Source organism: Culex quinquefasciatus, chromosome 1 (assembly GCF_015732765.1).
Source record: "Culex quinquefasciatus strain JHB chromosome 1, VPISU_Cqui_1.0_pri_paternal, whole genome shotgun sequence".
Taxonomy (NCBI): domain Eukaryota; kingdom Metazoa; phylum Arthropoda; class Insecta; order Diptera; family Culicidae; genus Culex; species Culex quinquefasciatus.
Genome location: NC_051861.1, coordinates 31,751,585 through 31,761,969, shown reverse-complemented (window position 1 = coordinate 31,761,969; position 10,385 = coordinate 31,751,585). Strand labels below are relative to the sequence as shown.

Sequence of the window (10,385 nt, the reverse complement as noted above, 5' to 3'; positions counted from 1 at the left end):
TGGAATTAGGCTGCAAGATAACTTCAGTTGGTTTCATAGAACCCGACTGCTAGGTAATTTCGGTTTATTCAGAATAATTGGTGGAATATTTGTAAGAATAAATAAAATAAAATAAATTCCCTTCTAAAATGTTTACTCCCAAGATAACTTCAGTTGGTTTCATGGAATTAGGCTGCAAGATAACTTCAGTTGGTTTCATAGAACACGACTGCTAGGTAATTTCGGTTTATTCAGAATAATTCGGTAATTCAGAATAACAAACGCGCGGTTGCCATTCCGAGTTGGCCACCAGACCCTGGCGGATCAAACGGAGTGGATGGTGCTTCCACTTACGGACCAGCCAGGTTCCGGCCGCATCCAGTTCATGGTGCTTATTGTTGACATGCCCTGAAAAAGCTCTTTGCAAGTCGCAACGCACGGATTTTGAGTTAAGAAGATAAGTATATTTTTTTATGTTTGCAGATATCTCCCGCGTTAGGCCTCTTGTACTGCGCAAGTACAGTTGTAATGCGCGTTGCCGGTCGGCGATTTATTTTTGGTTATGATTACTAAGCCTGGCCACCAGACCAACAGCAGCAACCGGGAGCGGAAATGGAAAAGACCAGGGTCATGTGCAAGACCCGTTGGACCCGGAAATTCTCCACGCGGTTTTCATTTATGCTTGAAATACCCAACCGTCGTGATCTTCGACAAACCATAGAGTGGTCCTAACAGAAAGTTAAGCATGTTCCCGCCACCAAGAAGAATGTTCGGTGGATCGCGTCGGTCGGTCGCATACGGGTTCGTTGTGGATGGCACACGGATCTGGCGCCTTACGGCAGGTTGTTCGAGTTAAGCAGATAAGCGAACTAAAGTAAAACCAAGATTTTAACGATATTGTATTTATTCTGACTTTTTGGAAAATAATGCAGTCCTGTTACCTGGTCGTCGACCGTTTGATTTCTGAGTCTGATCAGGCACAACCAGTTTATATTTTTCCATGCTTTTGAACGATCACAATAATTTCATCATTGGCAAGCGATTCATGTTCACGTGTTTTATGTATGTTCCCCTACTAGTGTGTTCTGTTTGTCTTGGCCTCGTCGTTGAATTTAGTTTGTGGTAGACCTAACCAGCAAACATGTTTTAAAACAAAAGTATTCTACAACCCAAAACAACTCACTCGTCCCGGTAATCTCGTTAATGCTTTTCACAATCTTTTCATAAGTTCATGTTTTGTTAGATTGGTTGAAACTTTCTTCGGAATGCATTTCCTCCTCGTTACAAACTTTACGTGATCGGCCAAGCGAACAAGACCGATTGCGGTTGGTTCTACTAGCTGCTGTTGCTACTTCTTGAAACCCTTCTCGTCGTCGTTTGTGCGTTCCCGTTTTTCACTGGAATTTCTGTTCCGTACACGGCGCCTTCTCCTCCCAGTCGCTGTCCGCGTTTGCCAAAACGATCTCCGCTGTATCCGCTCTGTCCTTTTGACGCGCGATACGGTTGCTTCTCACTCGATTATTGAATCTGGCCGAGTACGAGGCGGGTGGTGCCTTTAAGCTGTGCGTCGCTACAGCATTGCTCACTTCACAGTTTCTCCCTTCTAGGGGGGGGGGGGGGGTAACGACGCACCAGCTGATTCTGGTTGCCTTACCAGGGTGTCTTGCGTTCGCGTCGGTAGCAGAAATTTGCCGCTATTACCTGCGGAGTTTTAAGATCTTTAGATTGAGTAAGATTCTTACAGTGCTGACTTTCTCACCTGCAGGGCAATCGGGATGTCGGTGCATCCGTTGAACGCGTGGATTAGCTCGTCGATGCATTCGACCCACTCGTAGCTGTAGACGATTTCCCGCGAGCCATCCGCCGCCATAACCTGCTTCGGGTTGAACATCTCGTGCGTCCAGCGTGGGGAACATTCCGCCTTGCACCCCAACAGTCCAAAGTGAGTGATCGCTTCACGGGCCGTGCGGGCTGCCTGTATGAACACGGTGTTCTTTCCGGTCGGCGCCAGCAGGGCCAGCTGATCGAAGGTGTAGATCTTGCCGCCCCACTTCAGGATGCGCTCGCGGGCCTTGTCCATGACACGCAGCGCGCACACGTCCATCTTCCGGCACGTACAGCTGGCGTTCAGCGTTGGTCACGGTTTCAACCACGACGGCAACCGTCGACTCGTCCTTGCCGCGCAGCTTTAACAGCTTGGACACTCGCGACAGTGCAATCTGAGGCAGGTTGACACACGACGCAGATAAATTTAACCCGTCCAGGTGCGAATCGTCGTTTATGGAATCTACACGGTCAGCTGGAGGTACTCAAAATCAAGTTCAAATCCACTCAAAATCTAGTTCGGATCTTGAACTGCAAATGAGTTGTTTTCTGAACATGATTTTAAGTGGATTTTTCACTCAAACGACAGTTCAAAAGCTGAACTGGCGTTTGAGAAGTTTGGACTTGGCGAAAATAAATCCAGTTGCTTGTTTGCTGTTCAGTGATCTTTTTCCCATTTGTACACTCAACCCCCGATGGTTTGACACCAACTGTTGTCAAACGAACGGGGTCACGTTTTAGTTTGACACCCCTTTTACACGGAGTTCACACACACTACCAAACGTTTGTTTTGATAGTGTGCGTGAGCGCCGTGTAAAAAGTGACAGTTCGTCACTTTTTAGTTTGACTTTGACCAACCAACGGGGTACAAACTAAAAAAGTGTCAAACGAAAAAGTGACCAACCACCGGGGGTTGAGTGTATCGAGAAATTAAAAGTGAGAGTGTGTGCGTGCAACATGGAGTTATACTTTTCGAAGTGCCATGGAAACCCTGACAGACGGACCGGGCCGACAACGGCCCGAAAACCGCCGGACGGCTCGACAAAACGGCCCGAATTCCGTCGGTTTGTCCGACGGAATTCGGGCCCTTTTCGTGCGTATATGCAACACTTTGTCCGACGATCGTCGAAATCGACGTTTGAGAAAATCGACGTTGACAGGCCGTTGTCGGGCCGTTTTCGGGCGACTTTGTTATTCAGATTGTCCTGCCATTGTCTGACGTTTAATTTTCGAATTTTTGCGATAATTAGATGTTTACAAAACAGATTTAAATTGCATTTTTTTTTATTTCTCATCATAAATTAAATAACAATATAATAGGCGTTGAAAGTGCAGAGGCGAGCCTTCAAGATCTCAGACGACTCAGCATTTGTCTTCGGTGGCAAAAGTTGCATGTTTTGACTTTGTCTGAAAGAGAATGTTGATTGAGGAAAATGAAATCAAAAATTGTACGCTGCATTTGTATACCTCATCCATTATTCCGCAAAGCTGACATGCACTAATTTTAATAGAAAATTGAAACAATATAACACCGAAAAAAAACTTATCACAATGGCAACCATCCAAAAATGAACTGTCATAACCATAACTGTGTCATCGCCTGCCTAGTTTTTTGCAAACGCTGAACAACGCACGACAATCGCTCGAAAATGGCAGGACTTAATCGACATCGAGCAGATAACGCTTCGAATCGCACGACCGCGGGACTTCAGTCTATCAGGGAAGCTTCACAGCAACTGCACCAAAAGTTTAACGACAAGCCACTCGGGTAAAAAAGTGGGTACCAAATCGACTTACCCCTCCGTTTCCTCGGGAACTGGAAATGTCAAAGTGGAAACGTCAAACAAAAGTTTGAAAAAATCTTTATTTTGGCAGCACTGGCTTGGTGACAGCGAGAAATGTCATTTCGACAAAACATTTTTTTTTCGTGATTCGTTACTGATCTGGGAGGAACGTGACGTCCTGCGGCTTTCCGTCTGCACCGGGCCAAGTCCAGTACCGTTGGCCAACCTACGATAGCGTACCCACCACCGGTCAGCTTAACGATGATGGGTTAGTGCGCGGAGTTCTTTCCGCCCCGAAGCGGAACGAGTGTGGTATGAGGATCGACGGCGGAGAGGATACCGATTTTGACGAGTTCCATGGTTGGCAATGCAAGAACACGAGAATTTCCGGGCCTAATGCAAGTTCAGCTGTTTAGTTTTGCTGATCAACAACCAGTACGTGGTCACGGCGGCATATTGAGTGGGCGGAAGACGGAGGATCGTTGTAAGTGCTGTAAGTTGAATCGATGGAATTTGGTACAACTTCTTGATATACAATTGTAGATTCAGCGTCCGGTTGGTCGATTGTGACACCACGACCAAGATCGAATGCATCGAGGAGGACGGCGAGAAGATTTGTGCTGATCTACCGGTGGACGTGGCACTGGAGGAGAAGATCTCCCACCCGGAATACCTACGACGAACTGAGCCAGTTAAACAAAATTACCCTACTACGGATGGCTCGTGACGACAGTAAACAGACTTTATCATTGTTGAGGCGACTGGAATTGCGGCCCCTGCCTGGACCGTACGCCACTGGACTCGCGATGACAGCTGTGTGTCTGTCACTCTGCGACTGTCAACACAGTGCGTAAAAGGAAGTGGTAGTTGTCTTTGTTGTGAATAAATGTTATTATTGTTTTGTTAGTCAGAAGAACGACACGCGTTTTATTCTGTGGACGAAAGTGTCCTTTTAATTTGTTTAATTACACCCCCACGACTCGTAACTCGACCACCCTGTGGGTGTCGTCCGGGGGGTTGTAAAAATCATGCCTGTCTGTCTTTCGCTGCCTGAATTAAGATTTCGGTGGCCGGTGACGTCAATTTGGGACCGCATTCGGGCGTACACTTAAGTAGAGCCGCAGTCCAATCAAGCAGAAGCTGGTTATCAAGGTGTACGAGTAAGACCGGTGCAAGACGTTACGCAAAACAGCTGCGCGTCGGAACCGACTTTGAACAGAAATCGTGCCACGAAGATTCAATCTGTCCGTTGATTAAGCTGCAGAAGGTTTGAACGTTGAAGGGTGTGGCGTTCGGGAATCGCTGTGGCATCGAGGATTGGCCCGAGATTTACTCGAGGGTGCTCGCATACATGGACTGGTTCTGTTGTAGTCATGTGCAAGCTTCCGTTACAAACGGAATTGCGCGACCTGATGTTGTGTGATGTAGTCCAAAACTATTAAACCAAGAAACCGTGTTTTCTACGTAGTGATGATGAAATTATTGAGCAAACAAGTTTTTTTTTATTTCTCTTCAAAGAAGCTCTGCCAAGGTCGGGAAAAAGAGGTATTTTCGACGAATTTGTCTCAATTCTCCGTCGAAGCTGGTACTATTAGGTTGTAGGCGTCGTAGTGTCGTAGTTTACCGCCGCGTAGGTAAGCTTTCTTCTTGCCGTCCGGAAGCATCATGGTGTTGATCTTGGACACCTTGATGTCCTACAGTTGCTTGACCGCGGCCGTAGCCAGGGTGACCCATTTCCTGGCGCGGTAGGATTGCTGCAGCAACTCACGCTCTTCCTCGCCGCCGTTCCGAGGCTCGGCAGAACTTGCTTCTTGTTGGTTCCCTCCAACCGAGTATTTTTCATGCCTGGAACTTGTTCAGCTCAACCAAACGCGCACACTGGCTATGCCTAGAACGACCGCGAGAGCCTAAACCGGTGTAGCCTTTGTCGGAGTCTTCCTTCCACGGTGTTCATTTCCGGCGATACCGATTTCTGTCTAGGGAGACGACACCGGCTGTTGCCCCAGCTTGGGTCAAGTTGCGACGTCTTCCGGATCTTCTCCTCGGTAACCGCTCCGATCTGCTTAATTTTCCGCGTCGCCCTACTAACTAGCCATCTTTTCCGTCGTTCCGGCATCTGCAATGACATTTTTGAACCAGCTACTCTAAGAACCCTTTATTCCAACCAACAGAAGTAAAGTGACACAATTTTACAACTTACGCTACTTGCGGGGTTTCATGCCGGCCATCTCGGATCCCTTGATGGCGGACAATCGACCGGGGCCGAAGCCGCGCACCTTCACCCGGACCGTCCTGTAGCCGCGCTCGATTGCTTTAATGCAAGTACTGATGGCCTTCGCCAGCGCCGCAATGTTCGTTCTATTCCGGGTGTTCTAAAAGCCCTCGATTCCGACCGAATAAACTAAAACACGCCCTTGACGTCGTAAATCGTAATGATGTGTTGTTCGGCGACACCCGGATGTTGCAGATGGAAATCTCGTTGCGGGTTGAAGGTTGTTGTTTACGCAACGGGTTGAAAACTTCAGCAGAACCGATTCCAGTGATGCACCACCCAACCGAAAGCGCCGATGCAGCCTGGTTTATTCTACTTCTACCCGAAATAGTTTAACGCCTTCATTCCCGTAACCAAGCCTTGCAAATTGCAGCTGGAGTAAAATGGGCCAAATGTAACGATGGAAAGTTTAGACGGAAGGAATTCCTGCAGGATCCGTTGTCATGGAACGAGCTAGTGAGACACGACACGAACTACCAGCAAACGGTGCCAGTTGTTTGATGGAAGTTTCCGCAAACAGCACAAGGGTTACGAAGAAGTTCACGTGCCGGCGTTGAAGCCATAATACTGCTAAGAGGAACTGGTGGTCATCGAGAAGCTGGATATTTACGTCCAACCCGTGTTCACCGGCTTCAAAATGCGCAACCGAGTCCAGAGTTGCGACGTACAACCAGCTGCTGAAGACGACGCTTAGCGAGATTAAACTTTTCAGCATGTTTTCGTTGTCCTGTGTGTCCGGCGTCCGCGAGGAAGAAAAACTCGAGCTGCAAAAGCTTATGAAGCCGGTCCCGTTCCGGATCCCACCTGAATGAAACTCGATGGCTTTGCTAGCGAGTGGGCCCAGCTAGCGGACAAGTGTACTTTTCAAAATGTTCGGCGCCGGAAGTCGAGTTTAACGCCGTAGTTCCCGGCCAACACCACTAAGTGGCCTATCTACAGCGGAGGTGATCGATCGGTACTATCGTTCTCGAAAACAATCATCAAAACACAGCTGATTCCAATCCCACAAAAATATTTACAAACAAGCAGTGTTGCGAAAAGAGTTTATTTTACAAAATAACGAGGGGTCTTTCAATTTTACCGTGACTTTGGACATTCACGATTGTTTCACGGTTCACGGTGAGGAACACTTTTTGCGAAAGTTCCCAGTCACGAAATATTCTAGCAGAGCTGGTTCTGTCAGAATCCTGCTAGAACGGTAGAACATTTCTGCTAGAATGCTGTAAGAATATCCAACTCTGTAAGAACTCTGCTAGAATCCTGCTAGAACGTCCTGACTGGGTTTTTCCACCGAGTGTCTTGTCGTGTCGTCGGTTTAACTTTGGTTTAACTCCATGTTGCACACACTCTCACTTATAATTTCTCGATAGAGTTATATACGTGCGCATGTATTGCGTGTACGTACACAAAAAAGATTGAGGTTAAATTTTGTACCCGCCAGCAAAACAAATGGGGTTCTAGCTAAAAAAAAGTGAGAGTGTGTGCAACATGGAGTTAAAGTTTCTGTGAAGTTGCTGTGAAGATTACCATGGCACTTTTATCTTATCTATCGAGACATTAAAAATGCAACATGGAGTTAAATTTTCTGTCAAGCTTCTGTGAAGTTTTCCATGACAGCTGGGAAAGTTTCACTCCATGTTATCGGCTCACATCTCTCTTTTTAATTTCTCGATAGAGAAATTAAAAGTGCAACATGTTGTTAATCTTTATGTCAAGCTGCTGTAAAGTTTACAATGACAGTTTCACTTCACTCCATGTTACCGGCTCACATCTCTCTTTTTAATTTATCGATATTGTTGAAACTGTTGCTAAGTTACAGTGAAAGACAGTTTGTTGCTGATGAACTGTTTATTGCGTCCGACGTTATGGAAAGCCGGGAACGAACTGTGCTGGGAGTGCTGGTAGTTAGCATGGCCTACTACATCTCCCCCTTTAGGAGATTTGGCGGACGGCCAATCTTCCTGCTACTGAACTGCTTCACCGGTGGACCAGTTTCCGGTTGTAGCCGTTTCCGATCGTCTCGCGGCGGCCAAGCCAGGTGTGGTCCGCGATCGACGTATGACGGCTCGAGATGATTCTTCATGTTTGTGGAATGATCTTTGACCGCTTTTCCTCCCTCGGCGAGATTTTTGAGACCTCTTGCAGCCGTTAAAGTGATGCGTTGCTTGATCTTCGTTGAGAGCTTCCGGAATGTTCCCAGGGCCACCAACCAAGGATGAGGATCCAGATGGCCGGCGTTGGCGCAGGAACTGGTGTCGGCAAGCTTGATGGCGTCGCTCGAAACCGGTGACGGACGATGATCGGGTCCGGGAACACTGTCGGAGGGCTCCGTGCGGGAATCGTCGTAGGTTGGACTTGAGACGGCCAGATCGACGGGTTGATCTGGATCGATGACGGCCTCGTTGTCTTGCGGATTGTGTGTGCGAGCGGTGTGTCCAAGCGGTTCCGAGGATGCTTCCAGATTCTTGGCACGCAGAACTGTCTTGCAGCGTCCAAGCGATTCGTGGTGTTGATCCAGATTCATGGCAAACAGCGTGGTGTCGGAATCAGTATCCAGCTGCATCGGTACGGTCGTCCCGTTGAGCGCGATGCGGATGTGCTTCTTCTTCTGCTTCAGGTCCGTCTGCACGACCTGCTTGAGGTTGGCCACACGGTGGCACTCTTCCGTAGCGTGGTTCTCCGGTGCGCTAGACACAGAGATGTGTGCTTCCTCCTGGGGCTCGTTGTTGGCAGGTTCGGAACTTGGTGAAACTTGAAATTTTTCCAACATCAGCTTCGGTAGCCGTTGTTTCCGCGCTACCCTCGCAGTCCACGGGATCTACACGTTCGACAGCTTAACTCGGATCTTGCACGCTACCAGGAAGTGATCAGTTCGGTCCTCTATACGATCGGTCGTCCATCACGTCTGAAAAGTGTTGACCATCTATCAAAACGTGATTGATTTGTATGCACGATTCGCCATTCGGGTGACGCCAGGTGTGCTTCCGAATGTTCTTGCACGCAAATAAGGATGGGCATTCCTCTGGCTTCGGCGAAATTGACCAAACGTAGGCCGTTGTCATTCGTAGGATGAAGGCTTTCCTTGCCGATGACAGGATGGAAGAAGGCTTCCCTTCCGACCTGCGCATTTGCGTCTCCGATGACTATTTTCACGTCATGTCTTGGGCACTCTCCATAACTCTTGTCGAGACGCTCGTAGAACGAGTCTTTATCGTCATCGGGCTTGTAGTTCGTTGGTGCGTAGATGTTGATCAGGCTGTAGTTGAAGAATTTGCCCTTTATACTGAACACGCAGATCCGGTCATTCACCACCTTCCACATGTTGACTCGATTCTTCTGATCCCCAATCACTGTGAAACAGACTGCGTCCATCGCCTTTTCGCCACCACTGTAGTAGATGTGGTACTTGAATGTGGAATTGGCGATGGGGTCCACCGCCATGAATTCTCGCTCTCCATCGAACTTCCTGGAAGGCGGCTACATGCACGTTCAGCTTGTATAGCTCCCGGGCAAGAAGGCCAGCACATGCAGGATGTTGGAGAGTTCCAAGTATCAAGTTCCCAATAGTTATCCTTTTTACATCGCCTGGTTTGATGCCGATTACTTACTTTACTTAACTTTTACTGCTCGTACAACCTCCGGGTCATGAGCTGTCTCCAGATGCGTTGCCATCTAACTCGGTCCTGGGCTGCTCCGAATTATACACCAACTTCACCGGATTGATAATCTGGTTCGGTTGGCGCGCATCCAGCGCGTCCGGCATTCTCGCGACGTGTCCGGCCCACCGGATTACGCCAGCCTTGGCGACTTTCCGAATGCTTGGCTTGCCATAGAGTTGCGCTAGCTCGTGGTTTATCCTTCTCCTCCATGCATTGTTCTCACGTACACCGCCAAAGATCGTCCTTAGCACTCGTCGTTCGAAAACTTCAAGCGCTTGCAGGTCCTCCTCGAGCATCGTCCACGTCTCGTGCCCGTAGGCACGACTACCGGTGATGATGCGCCTCCGAATTTCTCTGGTGCAGTTGTTGTCCGACGTAACCAACGATCCGAGGTACACAAACTCCTCCACAACCTCGAACTCGTCGCCGTCGATCGTCACGCTCGGTCCTATGCGAGTCCTTAGGGACTCGGTTCCTCCTGCCAGCAGATACTTCGTCTTCGCAACATTCACCTTCAATCCAACCTTATCCGCTTCCCGCTTCAATTCGGTGTACCGCCTGGCCACATCCTCGAACGTCCTGCCGACAATGTCCGTGTTGTCGGCATAGCAGATGAACTGGCTGGACCGGTTGATAATCGTGCCCCGCATGTTGAAGCCCGCCCGCCTCTTAACACCTTCAAGCACAATGTTGAAACAGAGGCCGGAGATACCGTCGCCTTGTCGCAGTCCCTTGCGCGATTCGATCGGGTCGGACATTGCTCCCGAAATCTTCACGCTGCACCGTGCCCCGTTCATCGTCGATTTTACCAGTCTGATCAGCTTCCCGGGAAAGCCGTTCTCGTACATGATCTTCCATAGCTCTTCG

General features: G+C 48.7%; 2 protein-coding genes across 2 annotated transcripts; one reads left to right on the top strand and one right to left on the bottom strand.

Annotated features, from left to right (window-relative positions):
• Positions 1–1,629: 1,629 nt before the first annotated feature.
• Positions 1,630–2,099, bottom strand: LOC6044843 (60S ribosomal protein L18). The gene is made up of 2 exons (XM_001862253.2): positions 1,739–2,099; positions 1,630–1,680 (listed from the first exon to the last, which is right to left on the bottom strand). The coding sequence occupies exons 1-2, from the start codon at positions 2,081–2,083 to the stop codon at positions 1,630–1,632; spliced, it is 396 nt and encodes a 131-aa protein (XP_001862288.2). The 5' UTR covers positions 2,084–2,099.
• Positions 2,100–3,726: 1,627 nt separating this feature from the next.
• LOC6044845 lies at positions 3,727–4,503 on the top strand. Its single transcript, XM_038249739.1, has 2 exons — positions 3,727–4,071; positions 4,131–4,503. Exons 1-2 carry the CDS (start codon positions 3,945–3,947, stop codon positions 4,439–4,441), a joined length of 438 nt encoding a protein of 145 aa, XP_038105667.1. The 5' UTR covers positions 3,727–3,944; the 3' UTR covers positions 4,442–4,503.
• The last annotated feature ends 5,882 nt before the right edge of the window (positions 4,504–10,385 follow it).